General features: G+C 41.5%; 1 protein-coding gene and 1 long non-coding RNA gene across 5 annotated transcripts in view; one reads left to right on the top strand and one right to left on the bottom strand.

Moving 5' to 3' along the window:
* LOC110973168 (uncharacterized) overlaps positions 1-23,936 on the bottom strand; it is a 76,982-nt gene that overhangs the window by 9,592 nt on the left and 43,454 nt on the right. For 3 of the 4 annotated variants that reach the window (XM_022223766.2, XM_022223767.2, XM_087132476.1), the window contains 10 exons: positions 19,890-19,923; positions 14,351-14,495; positions 7,128-7,922; positions 3,764-3,895; positions 3,379-3,440; positions 2,919-3,021; positions 2,540-2,625; positions 2,142-2,242; positions 944-1,014; positions 464-571 (listed from right to left, as the gene is read on the bottom strand). In XM_022223766.2, the coding sequence (XP_022079458.2) occupies positions 464-571; positions 944-1,014; positions 2,142-2,242; positions 2,540-2,625; positions 2,919-3,021; positions 3,379-3,440; positions 3,764-3,895; positions 7,128-7,922; positions 14,351-14,495; positions 19,890-19,923 (1,637 nt within the window). Of the gene's footprint in view, positions 1-463; positions 572-943; positions 1,015-2,141; positions 2,243-2,539; positions 2,626-2,918; positions 3,022-3,378; positions 3,441-3,763; positions 3,896-7,127; positions 7,923-8,557; positions 8,581-14,350; positions 14,496-19,889; positions 19,924-23,936 lie in introns of those variants that run through there. The other variant, XM_022223769.2, reaches the window with a different exon arrangement.
* Positions 3,827-7,028, top strand: LOC147799927 (uncharacterized). The gene is made up of 3 exons (XR_015424212.1): positions 3,827-3,910; positions 4,220-4,349; positions 5,248-7,028. It is a non-coding gene; the product is annotated as an uncharacterized LOC147799927 (long non-coding RNA).

Below are 23,936 nucleotides of genomic sequence, written 5' to 3'. Positions count from 1 at the left end.
GTTGAGGGGAGACAATTTACCCACTCCTTGTTCTGTTGTGTCATGGATACTGTTGTTACATTGCCATGTGTAAAGTTTGCAAAAACAAATGTGACATTGTGTCACTCAAATGCCACCTTGTGCATTTTGCATAATGTTCATTAACTTTACAGTACAATCAATTTAAAATTATGCACTGCTGAGTTAAACACAACTTTGACATGTTTTGAAGTCGTTTAGAATGAAATACACGTACCAAAGCAATTTCTGAAAGACACACATTTTTCCTTTTACCTATTTAATGATGTTTTATTTTGTGTCCCCTAAATGTATATATGTGCTATGTTCAGAAACAGAAGCCAACAGCTGTTTAATGTTTCAAATCAACAGGTCACCGTTTGGTCACTGTGATTCACGGAGGGGAAACTAGCCATTCTACCTCTATAGCTGGAACAAAATATGGCAAAGCAGAATATAAACTTACTGAGGCTACGTAGTGCATGAGATTCATCCGCGGTTTGTTGGCTCTTGTCTCCACTAATTTCAGCAGTGAGGAGATTTTAAAGCCGATGGCATTCCCAGCATAGCCACCCTGCAAAACAACCAGGTTACCCATTAAGTACTTTTAGAGGATCTGCTCGATTCAAACGTTTTCTCACCTGACATGACATCCAACCTTTTAGTATCAACAAGTCTTTTATAATATGGTTACTTTTAACCATAAGGCATGTCCAAAATGTCAATTAAAGAACATGACAGGGTAAGTTTGAGTGAGACCCCTTTGACAACTGCAGGTCGATTTTCTCTGGTGATCTATGTACAAAATGTGTCCAGGGTGGCAACCAAAATTAACAAATGGGACTGATAGAAAATGGTTCCATCGAAATCGCTAATGTATACCATTACTTGGAATTACTACAGATGTTTTAATATCGTGTCAAAGAATGCAACTACACAAACTTACTGCATTGAGAAAATTTCCAGTGAGAAGTACAAGATGTAGAATCTCTCGCAGGGAAGATGACGAAAGGATTTCTGGAAGGGAAAACAAACAACCAAATATATTCAACAAGTTATCCCCCTTAGTGAAAACAAAACTGAAAAAATATGGACAGTATATATCATCTCCCACACAGTGGGTTTTTGCACAGCTGATGAGTCATTAACTAACCACTGGTTAGTCAGTGGGTTTTTGCACAGCTGATGAGTCATTAACTAAGCACTGGTTAGTCAGTGGGTTTTTGAGTGAATCTGCTCATTGTTGATGCTCATGACTAAAGTGCTTTTGTTGAGACTCATAACTGGACATTATCGGCTGTCATACGAGTATAGAGCCATAAACATGTAAATCCGTTTACCAATTATTGGCAACAAAATAAAAACGGATCCAAAAAGTAGTAAGAGTGGAAGATTTTAAAAAATTTTCAACAGAAATCTGTCCAAAATGTGTTTTGTGCCGAGGCCTATATATTTCAGCCCAAATGTCACATACTCCCAATTCCAATGATATTTATAACTACCACCCAGTCAACAAAAATCCCATCAAGGGCCTCATTTCGGTGGTTGCTGGACTGTGAAAAAAACACCATGACTCAGTGATTCACTATTCCTCTCCGCCCAATCGCTCTCTTTATGTTAAGAACAGAAAATGGTCTAAATATACTATGTTGATAATGCAAACTGAAGCTAGCTTTGCAATGTGGTTATGTCGCACCAGTCACAGTATTCAGGAATAAGTTACTGCACTGTTGGCAGCTATCAAAATGAAACAGACTGTTACATTTCAAAGAATGAAACAACTGTTTCACATTTTCCTGGGGGTGCGAGTTAAGCGTGCAAGAATTTCACCAAAGTACATGTATACTGTATGCGAACTTCATGTATTGTGAATACCCGAACAAAACAGGGCCAGCTTTACTAGTCTCCTATCTTTGCAGTGCGATAACTTATCTCAGAAATGTCTTTTTATTGCCACAGACTAACACCACATGCACACAATGTTATGAAAGCAAACCAAGCTTACATATTTCAATTGTGTGTCTCAGTGCGGTAGGACAGAAAAGACTATGCCAATGTCAGAGAATTTCATTTACTACAATCTGCAGTTGTTCTGCTTGTAGTTGTTTTCCTTGTCAAGTCAGTTTCTTCAGGGGTCAAAGTACCTTGACAAGCCTCGATGATGCAACCAATGGAAGGGATTAGGTAGTCCATGTTGGAAGCAAATTCCTCCTTCAACAGCATACTTTCCACCCGCAACTTGTAACTGCAAATGGGCAAGAATGCAAGAGAAGCAATTCTATGACTTTCTTGTTTCAAGTCGTTAATGGCAGAAGTCAGGTTAGAAGTCAACTTATCACAGGAAGAGTGTATGCCTCTGCTAATTTCGAGATTGTTTATTTTTAAGTTTATTCACTGAAATACACAAGCGTGTCCATCTTATGCTTGCTTTGTTGTAAATGGGAATAGGCAAAAAACATCATCATCGGTGAATCTTTTCAAGGCCTTCTCCATCTGACAACATCATAATGAAGCAGATGCAGTGTAGAATTGGACTACTTACAATGGAATGTTCATGAGCATCAGATAGAATTGCTCTGCTGGTGCTAGCCTAGACCTGTTGCCATCAAAGGAGTTTAGCATTTCAACCTTGTCCGAATAAGAAGATAGAGTTCTAAAGTCAAATTTCATTCAAAGCAGACTTCAAGCAGTTCTCACACAATTCACTGGGAGGAAAACATTTTTATCTTATATGGTACCAATCGTAAGTGCTTAATTAAATGCCAAAGAGCCCATTTTTGTTAAACATGTTGATGACATTACCATGCAATACTTTACGAAAAGCTTTATTAAACAGACAGTCATATATTTTCATATATGGTTTGTTGCCTTTCTATGCTATTTTGTTACAGTGTTGTTAATGGTGACAACTGAAATATCACCTCTTCAGATTCCGGAAGGACTTTGATGAGACTCTTCAGTTTTTCAGCCCCAATAGCCTCGCTTTTGCCTTGTTGAATAAGCCGCACAATGACTTCATTGGTGCTGAAAAAATATAACCAAGACAAAGTTTGCACAGATCAGATAACGGAATCCCGAAAAGTCTTTTTCATACGGGCAAAAAACGTAATTAAAAAACTCGCATTTATACAAAAAATCTGCCGATTCAGGAAACATTCGATTAGCTAGTATTAGCTAGTTTCTCTCGAATTTTCTGGAAATTGTCTTGGATTTTGCTGGTGGGTTTACTGTGCAACACTGTGTCTAATTTTACACTGTGTTTTGCACCTTGTTTTGCAATAAAGATCTGGTCACTTTAGTCATAAGTTTTAAAAAATTTCAAAATATCTCTGTTGCAATTGAATTGGAAAAAGCAAAATGAAGACTTCAAGTTCAAAATACCTCTTGAACTGTTTCAGGAAGATGTTGACATTAAGACTTCGCCTGCTATCAAGAAGATTTATCTAAAAGAAAAAATCATAAATAAAGCACACATTGGATGCCTTTTCTGTATAGGCAGGTTTCTTTGTGGACTCTACAGAATAAAATTTCCAAAATAAGTTTTGGAAAAACTTTCACACTTTTACATTAAAAATGATTTAATCGTGTTTGAAAAAAATCAAAGAGCTAAATTTGAATACAAATCAAAGATAATTTCAGATGCGCCCCGAATAACTGTGTCTTAACAATACTAGATTTAAAATTTAGGTGGTGCATTCATAAGAGGTTGACAATTTAATGAACAGTGCCGTATACTTGACAAAATTTATTTTTAAATGTTGCTCACCATTTCCACCGATTCTTTCTTTTTCTTCTGGGATTTGTCCTCATTGCCGTCAATCTGGGTCTTTTTGGCCGCATTCTGCTGACAGAACAATTCCTCCATTGTCTCCCAGTCGGCACTGAAACCATTCTGGATCTGAAGTACGAAAAGGTATATAAACATAGCTAAATTATACATACACATAATCGAGCATCTGTCCAGGATCTTTTTGTCTGAACTCCAACTTCAACAATCTAATAAAGTTTAACTTATAGTAATTTACCTCGTCAGAAAAAAAAGGTGAATTGGTCTTCTATGTTTTTTTATAGTGTATTTGTTGGTTAGAAGGATTTCATTTTTTAATGCTTCCTGTTTTGGCAAACCAATGCTTTCGTTCGAGGTCACAGTGTATACATTGTAATAAAAAGTGTGGGTCCTCTGATGACTGGCTCAAATCGTGCACTTGTTTTGTTTACGCAGCGGAACTGTTCCTGCACAGGAGGTTATACTCAAACGAAGAATTTAACACCGAGAAACAGCATCGAATATCATTGACATCATCAACTGAGTGAAAACTAGACTGGATCAGCAGTGATTGTTTCCTCTTCAAGTAAGAGCCCAAATAATTCAAACAATGAGACAAAGATTTAGTTAGATTGAATAACGATATCAGTTACTTATTATTCCTATTCCCAGCTGAATCTGCCACCGAAACTCTACCAGCCCAGACATTTCGTACACTTCTTGTGCATGTACTTTGCTCATAAATGTTTCACAATCAACTGCATGACTTTTTTTCGTCATTCAGAAAGTGACACAGATATGTGATGATTTTCCTCCCAAAACTGTTTCAATTGCACTTTTCTGGTCTTCTGCACGACAAAATATCTCGTCAATTAATTTTTCCAGCCCTTCATGGTTGTTTGATCTATCAAGATATTTTCTTCAATAAACGAACTGACTTCCGATCCCCTTTATACCCCCCCCCCATTTAAATTCAAGTTGCTTTTAACTGCCACTTGGCCATTGGTCAAGAGTTTAACCGGCCATTAAGGACAAAAGACCGCAGGTAATCCACCCCAAACTACATCGTGATGACTCGGAAAAACCCCAACCCACACAAACTTTGGCCGCAAACAAAACGACTAAAATTCCCCGTACGTGGTTGTAAACCTGTAAACTGTTATTACACATGCTTGAAAATTGCCGTGTGTTTGCATTTGGGGATTTAAAATACAGAGGTCGGGTCTAGTTGTTCTGGGGTAGCGTTTAGCGGCCCGCTTTGTAGCGGTCACAGGCTCCTAGTGGGTGCAGTCTTGTGTTTGTTTTAGCCCGTAGAGGCTTAAATTCGAGCTTGTGAGTAAAGTTTATGTAATTGTCCAATAACCCTGTTGGAACCGATAAATCCACGTACAGTCAAAGCCCGTAACGAGTATTGAGGTACATAAACAAAGAAGGATATTGGACAGTGAACGGAATTTCGTAGGTTTCTTTTCGTTCCTCCATAGATGGACACACAGCAATGAAGTCAGGAAATTTGGCGTTTGACACACCACCTGGGAAGTTCTTCTCTTTGCGCCATTCTGCTCTACCTTGTCGAACACGCGTGCTTGTTCTGTTTGTGGGGATCATCCCACCTATGACCATGGTGAAGAGTTAACTATGTGGACAGAAGTTTATTATTCAACGAATTGCTGGGTTGGGCATGGAATTGGCTCATACACAGCAAATGTTCTGGTATAATATCTAACTACCAACTTGAAAGGGCATGTGAAATGAACATCACAGATTCAGCAGTGAGAAAAACCGTTTCCATAAAACGGCTTATTTAATATTAGCCTCCCTACGCATGAAAGGGGCGGGTAGCTCCATCGCCAGCGGGGGTGGAGGGTGGAGAGGGTTAAAATCATGGAGGAAGGAAAACAGATCCTTAAACCAACACTGAATGTAATTCGTGGTTTGAACATTGAAAAGACACACAATGTCCACTTATCCGACCGCCAATATTATTTATACAGGCCCGAGTTCAATTCTCCCACCGAATTCCTTTCACTTTGTAGTAATTCTTTGGAGTCGAACAATGGAGGTCAACATCCACTTTGCTGGATGACTCAACGCTTTGCATTTAACCCAACAATTTCTTGCATTGTGGCCCTGGCCCACAAATACCATCCCTTTTACGTGGGCATGCCAGGTAACAGAATACACTGCAGTCTGCACGGGATTGTCCCCGTGTTTCAGCCTCGATCACAGTTTTGGCTAGGTCAAGGGTACCGTTGCTGAATGAATGACGACGTTGACGAGCGTGGACGAATTCGTCTGGTTTTCCTTTTGAGTAGATATGTTATTGGATATTATCGGGGGGGGGGTATTTCTCACAAAAAATCCCTGCACTTATACAAAGAAAGGTATTTTGCAGCAGTCAGAATTGCGCATTTTCTGAAGTACCAGTACATTGCAAGTGCAAGTCAACATTGTGAAGTAGGATGGGAAATTTTATAATGAGAATTCACTAACTCACATTTCACAGGGCGGGAAAATGATTTCCCACTGTGGTAAAATCTGTGAAAATCATTTCCCACTGCTGGGAAATTCTGTGAAAGTCTTTGCACACTTTGTCTCTCCCCCCCCCCCGTAAAAATCTTCGAAAATCTTTTCCTACTTGTGGGAAAATCTGTGACAATATCTTTCCCACCTTGGGGAAGTTTTTCACGACGGTGAAATGAAAATGAAATTCCTGGGGAAAAGAAAACGAGTGGGAAGATTTTCCTCCGTGAACTTGTACTACGCATACATGAACATGTACTGTAGATAAAAATGTACATGAAAAGTCGCCTCATCAGGTACAGTATTTGGAATTGTTTTGCGCGTTTTCCGGCATGTACTCGTGGCCTTCCGGAACTCGGATTTCCAAATGTCCCAGTGTGTAACTAGATACATGGAAGGTTAGGCGGGGTTATGTGTAATGTAAAACTGCAACCTCAGTGCGCATAACATGTTGTTGCTTTGTTTTGAGTATGAAATCATATGGAAGTTCAGTGCAATACGATGAAGAAAAAACCAAGCTTTTCTTAAGTGCCCGTCACATTCAACTAGGATGTAGGCCTTTATACGAGTACGCTTCCTATTATATGTAAAAGCTATGTTCCTTTGTGATTTTGCTCTATGTCTGTTTTCTACAATTAATTACTGTAATAAATTGATGCTGTAAATAAGTACATGTAATGAAGCTTACAATACACGTTTTGTGTGAATGTGTTAAGTTCACAGAAAATAATGAAATAGTGTGGAATGCTTTGCGAATCTGATCCATGGGGACTGTCATGTATGTACAATGTTCGCGCATATAGTTGCATTTATCACAAATATAATTTCTTTAGAGACTTACCATATGAACTTTCGCCCATATGCTGTTACCGCTCATCACTTTGTGCGGTGGTAGTTTACTCCAGTTCAATGTTTTCATTTTCATCTTGGGTTTCACCGTGGGAATGGCTGTCGAACTCGGGATTGTCTGAGCATGGGGCGTGGCCCTCTGAAGCACCCCTCCAGGCAGAGGTGGGGGAGGTGGCATCCCACCCGGGGGTGGCGGTGGGGGTGGGGGACCTCCCCCTGGGGGTGGGGGTGGGGGTGGAGCAGCCCCTGGGGGAGGTGGTGGAGGCACAGGTGGCATTGAGGGTCCAGGTGATGGCACACTATGTGAGGTTTTCATAATCTCAGAGTCCTCATCGCCTCCTTCGATTCTGCATTCAGGAGGTTGGGTCTCCTTATTTATTCCCATTGTGCCCGATGAGCTTATTGCACTTTCCTCTGCTGTACTCCCAGACATTCTCTCATTCTCTCCAGTTGTCCTCTTCCGGTTTTCCAACGGGGGCATGTTATCCCTGGCACCTCCAGCTGGTTGATCGGATGGAGTCCCCTGTTCATTCCGTGCCTCACTCGGCTCGGCTGATGAGGCGCCACTCTTAAACTTGTCCTTGTATGAGGCCACGGCCTTGGCTAGGTCTCGATCGCCCAGTTTCAGCAGCCGTTCCCGTTGGGCTTTGTTCTCCAGGAGCACGGCCTTGTGGACCAGCTTCTCGGCGGCGTCCCACACGGTGTCGCTGATGGTATCGCGGGGCTCGATCCGTAGCAAATGCTGCAGGATGGTCAGGAACGGAGTTACGTGGGGTGTATCGCACACCTGGGTAAAGACACCACACAAAAAACGTACATAATTATGATTCCTGCCTCAATCAATTAGCGATGACGTGAGAACGTAAACCACAGACTGGAAACAAGTTTAGGTGAGCAGTTTATATTGAGGCAATCAATATCAGTTCTTTTGAACACAATAGCCTTCATCTTGGTTGAAGTACTTCCCTTGGTAGTGTTATATTGACAACTCAACCTCGCTATCCGATACTCGAGAAGAGTTTAAGTGACACACATTACAATGATCGGTTAAAAAAACAGATCGTGCTTCCTGCTTGTGAAGACCAAAAATTGTTAGCATGGTTGAATGTTAACTATCGGCTGAATATTGTGCAAGATCACGTAGTCCAACAGTGTCATGGTGAAATTTTTCTACCACTAACCAAACAAGGAAACAAGGTAGAAAGGTAACGGATATAACAGCACCCTCTGTCAAATTCTCGAATACATTTTCCAGAAAGAAAACGGATGTTCTGTGGAAAGTGAAACAGACACATGGATGAAAAAAAAACCAGAAACTGGACACAAAATGAATAGCATTTCCTCGTTAGTAGTCTATCCACGTCAGTAAAGGCGCCTTGAAAAAATATTTAAAATCCCCTTCTGAGTCTTCCATTTTCCTACCTCCATGGTTTAATATGACATGTCTCTAAACTGCTTCTCGATGGACTCTGCTAATTGTTACAAGTTCACAAATCCAACAAGTGTTTATGGTTGACGCGGAAACACTGTAGATAGGACAAGAGATCTATCCACATGGTGTTATCCCAAGCCCTCTCTTTAGTGTACATGTATACTGTACACTGAAACTCAAACACCTGTTAACAATACGGAAACAAATAACGTGAATCCTCGAACAAATGTCCTGTGACGAGCTCACACTATTAAACGACGGATCATGGACAATCAAAACAATGAACAGACGGAACAAACGTTATTTAATTTGAAAGTCTATTCATCGCATGATAATTTTCACAATAATCAACCAACAATAACATTTTCCAATTGGAAAGAAACAACCCGTTTCTTTGCGAAGCAGGTATCTGATACAAAACTTACACGTCGCCGTTTGTTTTACAAGGTAGCAGTCAGAAACAAAGTTGCCCGCAGACTGACATTAAAATCCACTCAAGGGCTTCCACGATGTTAAATCCCTGTGTAATAATTCATACCAGGAAAATATTCTGGTCGCTTGAGCGGTATTTATATGATACTGATAACATACTGTTCGCATTCCATCATCTGCTCTCTCTTGCGCGAACCAGGTAGGCACTACCCAACAATGATGACTCATCATGGGGCATGCCTCGACGTCGTCACTGTTACTGCGCACACAATGTCACATGATTGGTTCACCAGGTCATTCACTGAATACGTCATCAGTATGGGCGTTTTGTGAAGTTATGCATGATGCATGAAAAATGTCGTATCAAAGACTACTAGTGCATGCATGATGTATTCATAATGATGTACTACTCTGGTATGAATGTAAGGCTGTTGAGCCATAAAGTTCAGGTTATATTATTAAATCTACAGACATGTTAAAAATGTCCTGAGGTGCATCGAATAAAGAGACCAAACAAGTAGGCCAACGAGGCTACGTGCTAGGAAAGATGTAGCCCAATTTTGCCTGGTCCATAATGATTCAACAGGTTTCTAAAGGGGGCAGATAGGTTTCTAAAAGGGGCAGATAACCAGCAAAAGTAATAGCACATGTTATGCCGTTTAATGTCAGTGATCATTTCTAATTTATAGGACATCTCTATTTAGGCATTTTTTGTCACAAAAATACGCTTGTATGTTTAATTTGCAAGCAGAAATAAACACAGAGGGACTCCCACGCATCTAACGTATAAAAACCCTCCAGTTGGGAGCATAGAACAATGTTGGGGGTACAAAATGGCAACTCCATTAATGTTTAAACATTAACCCCAGCAATTAGCAGAGAAACACTAATTTAAAACTGCCAAAGCCGAAAATTGGTTCACGACGCCCGATACATACAAGACACGTCTACAAACTTTCCCCCATTCCATTAGCCAACCATTCCTAGAATACACTCCCGAAGTAATGATCAAAAACTACACCCTCATTACCTCATTCAATGTGGTACATGTAACGTGGTTCCATACTTGCAAACCACATGACAGTTTAGGTTGGAAAGTCCTTCTTTGTGTGCGGAAACCAGGTGACACCCGGTCTAATGGTAAAATTGGAAGGGAAACTCCTGCATGAGTAAACGTTTGACATCCGGACGGCCTTGCTGTTTTGGCTTTTTAAGTTCTGACATTAAAACGCACCGAAAAGTTGATAACTGAAAATATGAAGGTCATTTAGAAATCCCATTTAAGTGCAAACCAACTCCCCAAACGGCGATGCAAATGTTTTCCTTTCCCACAGAATTTCCTTGATCAAATGTAACCGTAAGGTTGAGCTTCCGTGACCAATGCTATATGATCTTAATTAATACCAGCCACACGCAGTTTCTAGAAGGTTGTGTGACAGAAACCCCAATGAATGAAAGAGTGAGTCTACACACTCAGGTGAAGAACCGGACAAGCTTGCATGTGAAAAGCCTCACTGAAAATCGATTGTGCTCCAACAAACAAGCCTTTTAACAATAATGGCATTTTTAACTGGCAGCGGTCCTTGCCGTCAGACATTCAAACTTGTCCCCAAAAAGACAGAGTGGACGCAGGATGAGGGAGACACAAATTAGTGCCAATTATCCTGGGTTTGTGTTGCAACAGCCTTGATTTGTGGGAGGAACTGTAAGTGTAAAGAACAGAACAACAGCTCAACCTTGTCCATTTTTTATGTGAAGGTGAACCAGCTTTCGACTACGAACTGCAGACAGGCTGGTGTCGAAGTTACTCTTGACAAGAAGGCTAAAAAAGTGAGCCGACTGTTCACTTTCTTATTTTAGGAGCATTCACTTGCGTGCGCTCTCCCTTTCAGAATTGGAGAGATCAATGGAATTATACCATAAGACAAAACGGAAAAGGGCAGCAATAATATTTTTTAGAATAATATTTTTTCTCAATTCCTCAATATAAAGAAGCTCTATATGTGACTTCTGAATCAGAAAAAGATTCGTATTCCTTGAAATATGACCTATATTTAGACACAAACTGCTCCCTACTTCATTTTTGCATAGTCACAATCAAAACGAAACCGTCAATAATTTCATGTTGCTACACACACAGCTTGAGTAAAAAAATGCTCGTGTTGACACCGCCGACTTGTGGCTATGACTCGACTGTGATTTCTGACTGATTACTTTTTCGTCTGGGTCACACTTCGACATTACTGGTGTGTGAGTCAGATCTACTGATAATAGATGAAGTCGATCGAGTGTGATATGAGGTCTTTTTGTCGCACAGAAACACAACACCTGTACTGACAACATCCACTCGTACTCCTCCTCGACCCCCCCCCTTGCGCTGTCCCTATAGATCAAACAGTATTCCAGTGCTCTCAGAACACTCAACGAATTTCTGCTCTAGAACGTTTCTGCCACTGTGCCAGAATTTCTATTACTGTGCTGACTTATCCTGCCAATCAAGCATTCTGACAACGCAGTATACATGTACAGTTCCGTGCGTTGAATAGGTTATGTAAGTTTGAGTTTGTTCATTGGTACACTTGCCAACACAATTTCTTTGTCTACAGCATGTTATCAGTTTTACACAACAGGCTTGGTTTGCAAAATAGTCACAAATATATCCTTCACACTGAAAAATTGAGTTTAAGTTCCCACAAAATAACCCTACAAACCACTTAATAAGCTTTGATTTTGTGGAAATAATTAGAAGATGGGTTCAATTAATAACACTACATTTTGGGGCTGGGCCGTTATGAAAAAGATAGTATGAGAAAGGAATGTTTCTTTAATGTTTCCGTATTGTTAAACTCAGTCCCGAGATTTCATGTAGGCTGTGATTTCCTCGGGGGGTTTCAGGGGGAATTTGCTAAATTGTTTGTTGATTAAATGAGGCCTAAGGGTGCACACAATAACAATCCCACGCATTTGGTTAAAAAAAAGAAAAAGCAAAACAGCTTGCGTCATTTAAGCCAGAAATAGCCATCAAGCAACGTGTACATCTGCGGTTCGATACACAGTTATATTATAAGGACCGAACATAGTCCATGTTTGATTTCAGGCAACGAACTTTGTACCCTGGATTGATGTGACAATAATTCGCAAGAAGTCCAGAAATGGAACCGTTAATGATTAGGAAATACCTGCGGCTTCATATTAATGAAATACGTGCATTTTGCAAATATTTTCGACATGACAACCAATGGTAACTATTATTATTAAGTTATGAAACAAAGAGCAGGTAAAGAAGCAATACGTGTAGGGCCTAAACGTGCCTGGAAATCCCAGTTTCATAGAATATAGCACTGCTTAACATATTTGTCCCCGTTGATTCTTCTGTTTATAGCCATAAAATCTGCTGCAGCGATTCCAGTGCACAACCCAACTTTTGCATTTCACAACCTCAACCTGTAGGCCTAGGCCTACAGTCAATCTGCTCTTGGCAATTTTGTACGACTGCCGCAGACCCAGACTAATTACCGCATTTAATGCATAACAAGGCTAAAACAATGACGCTAAATCAATGACGCTTGCGGCAAAACTCCACTTTTAAATGTGGGTTCATATTGGGTTTTTGTTAACGTACAGATTTTCCAGTCAACCTACAGACTAAGATCAATCGGCAAAACAAAATCATGCTTTGCTTTAGCCGTGCTGCAGCTGCGGTACCTGGATAATCTTAACTGTCTCCAAATATCGGCTATTCAATGCAAGATCCATACCTGACGCCGACGTACTTCAGCGTTGAAGTATTATGTCACTGCTGAAGTCATTGATGTTCCTTCAGGGAATATTGTCTCCTCCTAAGCCCTGGTAAATATCCTTACCAGTGAGATTCATTTTCACACTTCTCGGAGAGGATGTTTTCCTGTGTACTCCCAATTAACACGATCCAGGAAGTAAAATGGCCATTCTTGTATTTACTCTTCCAACGACAAAAGGTAATGGAGAAACTGTCCAAGCGTTTAGCGATACTTCCTGCTATAAATGCACGGACAATGCACCGACCAGCCATCCGAATCACACCAACACCCAGGCATGCCAAGCAACGTATAAGTCAGCCAAAGTTTTAAAAAAAAATTCTGTTTTCAATTCATAAGCCACGAAGCAGGGTTTCCTGGCTCTATGCATAAGCCTTCTATGCATAAACTAATACCAACTTACCTAAGGTCAAAAATGCCCTATGGGAAGATGAAAACCACCACAAACCGAACTGGCATCAGAACCCTTAACAACCGTCGCTTTATGTTCGCTTGATACAAGCAGCTCCTTGTCCATGTACATGTACACAGAAATGAAATACATGTACATGTATACCTAGTACCTGATTGTTCAATTTCATCACAAAAAGAAAAACCACAATACCCAGATGCAAATTAAGTATAGGCCTATAGAGAGATGAAATTGGACCACTTTTCATTATTTCTGTGTATATTCACCTGTATCCTACAAATGTCGGTACTGAATTGATTATCTTAACGATAATGACCCACCTATGGATGCACTTTCAAATGCGGTCCAGGTTCTTCGACCGACCACCAACCGCCTGCAGTCAATTATGAGCTTATATCAGCTTATGAAGGCAATATTCATTTCAGTGGGCGCTGCCATATTGTACAACTTATACATGTCTCGTGATGTCTAATAATTGACGGGCCATACGTTGGGGAGAGAGACGAAGGTCAACCACCTAGCCACTATTCGACCGCGAACGTTCAAGCATGAATCGGTATGCCACTATGCGCACTGCCTACTGTGAAGTGATACATGTATATCCCTCTATCTTTTATTTAGCTCTCAGAATAAGCAGGTCGCGCAACCAAGTATACTCTATCTACGTTCTTTAAACAGGGCTAGGCAGGGGTTCCACTTCAAGTACAGCAGGGTTCAAGCACTGAATTACAAACTCCATGTTCACTTTCACTTCCAAAAATCTAACCGATGAATTTTTTATACATGTATAAAACTTTGACAAAAGTAGGCGTGAGCATATTGTAAGAAACACACTCTCTTTGTTTAGTAAAAATGCATTTACTCCAAAAAACACAGGCTGTACAAAAAGCAACCTTTGAACAACTTATTAAACGACCTAGGACATTTTCTTTAAAATTTGTGCACAGAAATCTTTATTTTTCATTAAAATAAAACTGTTGCATACATACATCCTTTTGCCGGGAAACGATTTTTGGAAGTGATCATGCTTCCCGGCAAGAGGACGTAAGCGTTTAAAATGCCCTTCTTTCAGGCTCACGACGAGGTGTAATGCACGTCAATATAAGAAGTTTAGTGTTAGGTCCTACATTCCTGTCTCTTACCTGTTTGTATACCGCATTGAACACATCCACGGGATTATTAAGATCAACATCTTGGGGTCCAGTAAATTGCTCTTCATCGCTCACTTTGTTCTGATCAAAGACGTCCAACTGCACAATGAGATCTTCATCTTCCAGCTCGGCTTTCCTGTCATGAACAACAGCACAGTTTGACAGTGTCACCTGAAGTCCACATCTCCCGCGAGTAAAGAAAAAAAATACTATGTTCAATGTGGAATTTTCTAGACTTAAAGGGGCCTGTAGATGGTTGAGTGTTGCGTGGTTAGGGTTTGTAAGTCATAATCAGGAGGTGAGAGGTTCGAATCCAACTGCTGCAAATCCAGCTGCTGACACAATGTGGTGTCCGCCGTTATATAGAAAAGCAAAGTCACGTGTCCCTGTCTCTCTGTTTTGCCAGAGAGGCTTTGGCATAACCGCGCATTTCGCTAAGACTAAAAAAGGAGTAGTTAGGCCTACTTGAGGTGGTCTCGCAGTCCTTCCAGGAAGAGAACAGAATATTTTTAGCTATTGCCAAGGAGAATAGAGACCTCATGGGCCACATTTACTTCGCACTGAGTTTTATGTTCACAACATGGCGACTGCGTCGGTGACGTTTCATGACCATTTGAACTTTTCCAATCCAAGCGAAACTTTTTAGAGTTCAACTTTAACTTATTTTCTTCAACAACTGCATCCTGTGCACGTTCTTCTGTCATAATACATCACGTGTTCAGTTTGGGAGATGGTTTTACATAACATGCATCCATATTTTCAGCTGCAAAACTAATTAATGTCTACAGACAAAAATGCTACATAAGTGAGAACTCAGATTCTTTCAAAAGATTTACGAAAACAAAAATGCACGGAGCGGACGGGTATTTCGATCTACACCTAAAGGGAACGTTTTGTGCTAAAATGATGAACGGTCCAATACAACAAGAGTGACATGTCTCTCCGCCATATAGAGCAGAAGTCAAGGCTGTCTCACCATGGGGCATAAGCTCTCACCAATGTGTTGTTCTATAAATGACTTTGCCCCTTCTGACATTTAGGAACACACGAACCACACACAAAATACCCCCAGCCAGCTGCTACGGACAGTCCTTGGTCTGTGCTGAAATACAGACATTTTTATTGGAATAGTCGCCAACAAAGTCAACGGTTGGATGACAATTAAATTGACCTGTCATGTCTCATCATACCATTGAAATTGATTGTTTTATAAAACTCGCAAGATTCTATATTTCATGTTTAACATACCTGCTTATGTTTGAAACTAGGATGATATATCTGTCTTGACCGAGAGGGAAAGTTTTTTCACCACAACCCTTGTACATGCTCCCAAGATGTGTTGCAATTAATTTCATTTTACATTTGCTACTTTAAAAGATATCATTGGTGCCTCTTTTGTTTTCTGCTGATGGGAATAGCCCCCAATATAACATTTATTTGTGCTGGAACGTTTGAAACTGCTGTGAATCTCCATCTCTGTTTGTTAGAGTACATGGCAATAAGCAAACGAGCGATTTTTTCCCAGTGTTTCCAAAGAAAAATTTGGGTTCGGATATTTTAAAACAACAAAATAAATCGAACAGTGTCCTCCCTGAAAAATACTGGCCAAAGCGGGAGATTTCCTGCAATCTACAATAAATAAAAGACAGTTGGCTATTTTCTGCCCTAAAGCTCCATTTTCTTCATAATAATTTATGGACCGGCCGATTCTGCATCAAAACAAAAATACCGTGTCCAACACTGATTTCTTCAGAAAAGGGCTATTTAAATCCGACTATCTCTGTATCGTGCATGCAGCGTGGTACGGTACCAAGCAACCTTATTCACTAAAACAAGAATTCCACTTCGGTCAACGGCCTGAATTTCACCCTCTCCCTCCGCTCAATAACACCCCTAGCCAACAGCCCGCCGACGAAGCCCCTCGCGACCTTCCTGAAATAGACGGATATTCATGTCCGATTCTTCAGCCCCTCAAGGTCCCATCTATCATTTTATTGTGATTCCAAGAATCCTACAGCACAAAAAGGACAGTGCTTCCATGTGGGGCACAAGAGACTTAATACAAGGTTATGGTCACCAGCAGAAGTCAATGTAAAAACAATGGTTTGTTTGGGTTATCCCGTTAACGACTTTGACGTCCTCTGGGCTTTAAAACCTTCCCGCTTACAACCACCAGCAGTTGTCAAGTTCAATGAAGCATTGACGAGATAATTCCGGCCAAAAGTTCCTCTACCAGTTACTTTTTGCGGAGAATGTCCCCGGAGAAATGAGACAGATTTAGTGGAAATGGAGGCAAGGTGTCATTTTGAATGATTCAAAAAGATTTTTGGGCTAAGGCGGTTCGAAGAACATGCTTTTCCTCTGTCTGAAACCGAAACGCTGCTCTCGAAATGTCAAGATACCATTTTTCTTCAAAGCCACGCATGTGTAGACCATACACAAGACTGGGCATCGTTACCGGGTGTAACTATAACACTTAAATCTGTGAAATAAACGTGGTCTGGTTCCCACATTTAAGCAAACGTTTCTGAAGAGTGAAGGCAGTCAATTTTATAACAAAATTTCGCAAATGGCACGAGTTCACTTTGAGGAACAATAGTTGAGTTTTTTGCATTTCTGTTTCATCCATGAGACGGAGCCTGATACCACACTGCTCGTTACATGTGGAGCTGTAGAAGAAGTGGCGTTTCCAGCTTTCACGATCTTTGTCATCCATTTATTTTTAATTTCGCTCTCACGCAAACAATTAGAATTTGAAGGTCAAGGGCACTGCAGCGTTGGGGTTTTCCAACGTCGAAATTTTAAGTGGTTGGCAAGTGGACCTCGATTGTATATCATTCCCTGTGGAGAGTATCGGAGAGTCTTGAATGATGGCGACCTCATAATCAGCAGCAGGTTAAGGCTAATTGCATCAACTGTTGAAAAATACTTCACAAACTGCACGTGGAAAGATTGAATTTGCAGCAGTGCAGGTGGAAACGGGCGGTCCTTGAAATTTTCCGATGTTCTAAACTTGTCAATAAGAGCTTGCAAGACAATTAGTCAAATTGGTTTCTATATCTGTTTAACGTCATTCCTGCTATCCATCGACCTCGGGGACAGAAATAACTGCAGCACAGTTCAAGGGTATAGCGAACATGGAGAACTTGATGAATTCCCCACCTTCGGTATCCAGAAAGTGGGAAAAATGTGGATCTCGTCCACTTCACCTCAAAATCTTAACTCCGTGTTATTCTGACCCACTTCTATGTTTTTTTTCTGTTTCTTAGGGGTGTTTGTTTCTGTTTGTTACAATGGATCAACAGGTGTCATGAACATGTTTTGTCAATCTTTGCAAAGAAATCCGTGGAAATCCAGTGCAAAATTGAACCACAGTGGGCTGGATGATTTGTTTTGAAGCTCTATCCGTCGGACACAACTACTTTTCTGGTCAATGAAAAACGGCCTTGCACATTTCTATGAAGTGAAATCTTTTCGTCTCACATCAGACGTTTTACAAAGCATCGCGCTGTCATATTCAAGAGATGTGTAATGCTTCAGTGCAATTTTAAATCAAAAGCACAATTTCAAGAAATGTTATGCTCACGCATCCCTCAACTCGCTCAGCTACTCTGCCTCAGCAGTCGACAAGGCCGTCGAAATCCCATGTGCCCAAAGCACATTCCAGCATTTTCAGTACCCAGGGACCCTCGAGGTCAGTGGTATTTATTAATGTTCCTTCCTTTTGCGCACCTCGAAGAAAGAAATGTACTTCGTGAAACTCCTTGTGGGGAAAGCGGTATTTAGATCAACTTAAAGGATCGCCTCCACTGTCAATCTCTCTACCTATTAGTATGGGCGATTTGGTTACTTGAATGACAAGTCTACTGTCAAAAAAACTCTTTCTTGCAAGAGGAGCAAACTGAATACAGAACTGCCCGTTAGTCTCATCAGACAGGACAGCTAAACGTGATCGATCCTGATGGGGAGTTGGTGGCATATTAATTTTCCTTTCAACAGTAAAGCTGATGTGACGGTATAGACTTGTGAGTTTTTACCATGCCTTGTTTACCAGCACAGTACGAGACCTGAAATAAATTTAACAGAATTAACGGCAATGATCTCAGATGCAGCTTCCCAAGAATTCAAGGTAATCTTCAATAGTATAAAAACGATGGTTTTTCTCTGACTTTTTCTTCTACTTCAAAACGATGACTTAATGTTTCCTACCTCCTTGGGAGTTGGGTCAACATAGGTGCGAGCACAGAGCAATAACTCATTAGCAGGTTTATTTTTTTTCCATCTTTTCTAAACGTTCCACTACTCTAAAGCGAAGCTGTTGCGAGGCACTGCCCATATATTTTTTCGACGATGCGTCTCCTCCTGAGAGGGCGAATGCAAGGCCTACCACAAAGGAAGGAAATTTTCTCTTCATCACGCACCCATTGTTGGCTAAAAACTTGGAGGACCTGTGCTTGAATATGGGGTCAGACACATATTCGCACGGACACATCCGCACGGGCCGTTTGTTTATCCAAGACGGTCCGTGGAAAGCTTCCAAAACAATGGCATCGATGGGCTCTGTTTTGTCACGTCCGGCACGCTCCGTAACGAAGAAAGTGACCCCCTCCGAGCTCCCCTGTGAGGTTTCGCTTTGCTACGCCCTTGCCGTAGGGACCACGGGGAGATAATGCGGAAAGTGGACGGCACCCAGCGGGGAAAGTCAACACGCCGGACAACCATCCAGTGGGAGTGGCCTAAGAGTGTTCAGTGGGTGGATGACTTGAAACAGTCTTTAAGACTCGAGAAATTTTACTTCATTTGTATGGATTCGCAAAGGCGTTTTGGGACTTTATCATCGTCTGCTCACTGTGTCATGGTAGTTATAGTCTTCGAATTCTATAAGGACGACCGCAGCAAGGCTATCCTAGTTTGCGAAGAATTAGCTTCCACTGCATAAGAATGCCAGCAATATAAAATTAACCAAGTCGTCAAATTTGAAGAAAGAAGAGGGAAACGCTTAGCGTCACTCTCCAGGCAAACAATTCTCAGGATAAATGTACCTAGATGAATTATTATACGCACAAGGCTGGCACGAACACTGATGCATCATAACAGACACATTGAGGCACAGCTCTGGTAGTAATGGAATAAATTCCACACGAGCAGGTGTTGAAATTAAATGCATTCCAGAAATTCTGTCCTTTTCCCACTTAACACTGCTTCCCACTACCATATGAACCCGTGAGCTGTGCACAGACATGACAGATACTGAGATTGAACTCCGTAAATAGAGTATAGAGCAAGCGTGTTGCAAAATGCCTTAACTTGCCTCGTCTTAGTCATCACAATCATGGAACACAATATTATTTGAAAAAGGGGAATCATTCATGTGAAAAATATAATGTTTATCCATGGAGGGGTTTATCCCTGAACAATCCTTCAATAAGAGTAATTGGTCTTGCACGGGCTTACTATGGCTGTAAGGATAGCCAAAAGAGCTTGGAACTTCGTTTTATAATCTAGAAATTATAAGAACGTATTTACTCACCTAAGCGAGGTCAAAACATCCAGTAGTTTCAGACCTGAATCGGAAAAAGAGGGAGAAGATTCCAACATTATTGCCAAGAATAAGGAGTCCACACTCCTCCTGGAAATACGTCAGATGGCCTGATATCTCCTCATATTCTCCGAAAACAACTGTTGGCGTGTTTGGCATTCATGTTTCCCGGGTTAAAAATCCTGGAGATCGGAACTTCAAAGGGGACGAAATGTAGCGAAACCAGCTTGGTTTGAGTCCTAAAACCAACTGAAAACTTTCACAATGGACAGGCTGTTAGAATAGCGGGAGCTTTATCAACCAGTTAAGAGCAAGGCTCAGATTGCGATAGCATGGTTTGTAACACGCAGCGTCGAAGCATTAATGTTTCCCATTCTGGCATGCTGCTTTGTAGCGTGCCCCATCCACCACACTGCTCACACTCCGGGAGTATATAGGATTCCCGCTTTTCCCCTTTGGCAAACAGGGGGGTCACAGAGGTTGGCCGGTCATTAGGGGCCGTTTGTTGGCCCTGTCACCGCCACGGTTCGCCATCCCTCTGATCCCCTACAAGTGGTTGGCGGTGCGTTGGAATGTCTCCTGTCTATCCGTAACCGTGGCAACCGTCCATAAATGTACACCCACAGCTGACTCGGGTCAAGCCCTGACCAGACACAAAGTCCTTCAAGAATGTGGTTTGTTGTGGGCAGCGTTAACAAAACGAGAGGTGTTCTACGGCAGTTTCTTTAGATCCACAACAACAAAAATCCGGAATTTACTCAGATGTAAAGACCTACTCCAACTTATTAAAAATGAAGTAAATTTGAAATGAAATTGAACTGTCGTAGAATCCACGGCACAAAAACTCGGATGTTGTCACTTTTATCTCGGGAGAGATTTATCAAGTTGTCACGCCACATTACCAAGGAACTCTACAATAATAATTCATCTTTTATGGCATCAAAACAAAACACTTTAAACCACTTAAAATAACGCCACGTGTGCATCCTCGACTTCGACACTATACTTGTTTCAAAGCAATTGTCAAAAACATTACTGTGAATTGTTGTGAAGGGTGTCTTTTCAAGGTAAATTTTTTCCGTCATGATATCTATAACTTTATCAATCATTCGTGAAGTCAAAAAACGACAGAAACTTCAGAGTTTCCATGCCCTTTAGCTGTTCGTTTGAATCTCGTGATTTAAGCTTCAAGAGTGTTTTTGAACAACGTCACCGGTTAACACATTGCAAAACTACATTTATTTTTCAAGCAGTGCGGATTCATCTTGCAAGTTCTGGTCCCTCGGTGAGTAAAGGGAAAAAGGCGCTGCTGCCTAAGGGCTTAATAATATGAAATACTTCCGGGTGACCTTCATGTGGTTGCATACTTTCCTCCATGATTTAATCAACTCAGAGTCTACAGAGGCAACTCAACTTATTAAACTTTTGCCTTGTGGAGGGATTCTTGAGGCGGGAATACCATGGGACATTGTGTTTTATTGTTGCTGTTTTCAGTGCTAGGAACTCTGCCCGAATGAATTGGGCATATTTGATCAGGTGTGGTGGGACGGATTAACAAAATATGAAGGGGGGGGGGAGTGATTGTTTGGCCGCGTCCGAATCACTTGGCTACGATCTGAAATTACGTATTAGTCTATGGGAACGCCGCGGCCACTACGTGACTGTGACGCGTCTCACGTTTCTATTAATCTCACGTGTGCACAGCGCCCCCTGTTAATTGCTATTAATGTGTGCGGTGCAGCATTGACTACTCGACTGGAATTCACTGGAACTTACTATCGTGGGTCTTGGGTCGCCCATATCCACTATGTAAACCCACGAACCCCATTTATTCAAAGTTCAAACGCCCTCAAGCACTCATGTCTCACAAAAATATAACGTTTCACCCCCTCTCCCGATCTCCCCCATCCATACACGTGTACATGTATGTACGGATATATTGCTGGAGTGATACAAAATGGAGTAGGCGTACTTGACAGGGGTGGGTTTCCAATCTCAAACTCGTGGGACTATGACTCAAGGGTTGGGGTTGAGGATCGAAACCAACCCCCCCCCCGCTCTGAGACAAAAAAGGTTACAAAAATGTGGAAAAATTTTTTAAAAGAATGAAACGAACTACAAAAAAAGTAAATTTAAAAACGAGATAGCTTCCCTCAGATTCTTATAGTGAACATTAATACCATTGTAAACAATGTATGCCATCTAATATTTCACCATCCTTTCTGCTTGTCCTCAAAAGTGAATAACAAATCTCAGGCCTGACTCCTGCCCCCCGGACACCTTCTTGGATCCGCCCCTGCCAACTCACCCATCCACCAACTCCGCCCACCTCAAATACAGTTGCCGTTTCCACTTTATATATTTCTAGTAGTGGTATCCAAATTCTATTTTTTACATAACCCAACCATATCGCTTTCAAGAGTGCTACTTTGCCAGCACCAACCGTGACAAATCGAAGTTTGGTAGGTCGAGACCTCTCGCATTCTGGGAGACTCCGTAGGGACCTCGTCTTTTACCCCCAGTCCTGACCCGCGTACGTGACAATGTGCGCGTACTATCTCAGGCAGACACCTCTGCTCCCGGAAACTCCCGTTATCTTGACAGCGCGGTTTAAAAGAAATCATATCGGTGGACATATTTTCCGCAATAAAAACCCTGAAATTTCGCCACGCAAAAGCACAGCGTTAATATTTCGCAGTGGATCAGACGTGCTTTTGTTCCTCAGTGATTTTCAAGCCTAATAATTATGTTCAGGTGTACGGGCAAGGGACGTGCGCGGAGCTCGTCTTTCAAAACTGCGGCGGGGATGGATCGGTAAAGCCAGCACATCCACTGGAGAACCTTGGAGATAAAAATCAATTTATAGCTTTAAAGGGGAGGAGTATGTCCCGCCCCTCCCATTTCTGTTTTATGTTCATGCATGGTCGACGCATTTTTCTGGGTGGTTCTCAACTTCAAATTGGCAAGATTGATAACAGGATACTTGTAGAAGTCTCATAGTGTAAACGCTAGAGTATTTCTTTTCACCGAGTTCAACTTCTATAGAGTTTTAGACTCGATCAAACCTCTAATGTACCTAAAAATAATACTTCGTCCCTAAGGGATCTTTACAGACGTGAGAACTCTTTCATTTGAAACCAACCGGCCAGAAATAATCAGAAAGTGTTGCCATTATTTGGCATATCTGGAATAGTTGCGTTTCGAAGCATGCATGTTTACAGCACGGTTAACAGATCGCCCGTCCTTGGCTGACTCCGCGCGCTCGAAGGGGCGTAACACTCCGACACCTATCGTCATTCTCTTTGTGGTGGCGCCCTGTGAAAATACCACCCTTTAAAGCGGGCAACAGCAACTCCACTGCGTTACTTCCACTCGATCAGAGTTCAATGGTGCCCCAACGAAAACAGTTTCCCTTTTGCCATGGTTACCACATAACAGTGGCAATTTCTCATGCGAGAGTTCGGCAAGTTTTACTCCACTTTTTATACTGTCACACTTTCCTATCAAAAGTGCTTAGAAGGTTGCACGTTGCCGAACATGCAACGACACTTAGGCATTTTAATCAAAGCAGTCATGCACAGTTTTCGTCTCTAGGCGCGTTGTGTCGGCGTGTTTTAGGCACAGCAGGCGATGGGCGGGGTGTCAGTACCCGATGTTTAAGTTCGAGCCTATACAATAGACACCTGCCATTCTTAAAAAACTGCCTGCTTGAGCTGAAAAAGCACATTTTGGGAAGTAAACAGCAGAAAACACCTACGAGGGGGGTGGCATGGTATTTATCATAGTTTTTGCAAAACCGTTTCCAACTATACATCCTCCGATGAATTGTTCAACTTTTAGGACCTCTTCTCGAACCGTTATTAATTTAGAATCGGCTTTTAGAAATTTACCCCGTAATTTAAAGTAACTTTTAATATTTCTTCCCAACGTCAATCAATTGCTCGTGAATTGACCGCAAGCGTCCCAGTTCTGACAAAGGGCCCCAATCCTGAGTGGCCAGAAATACTTGCGCCAACTTAAAAATAACTTTGATAAAGC

Source organism: Acanthaster planci, linkage group LG02 (genome assembly GCF_054643075.1).
Source record: "Acanthaster planci isolate LZ-2023a linkage group LG02, COTS_SCS, whole genome shotgun sequence".
NCBI lineage: Eukaryota > Metazoa > Echinodermata > Asteroidea > Valvatida > Acanthasteridae > Acanthaster > Acanthaster planci.
The sequence above is the reverse complement of the archived record's forward strand: the minus strand, read 5'-3'. Positions and strand labels throughout refer to the sequence as shown.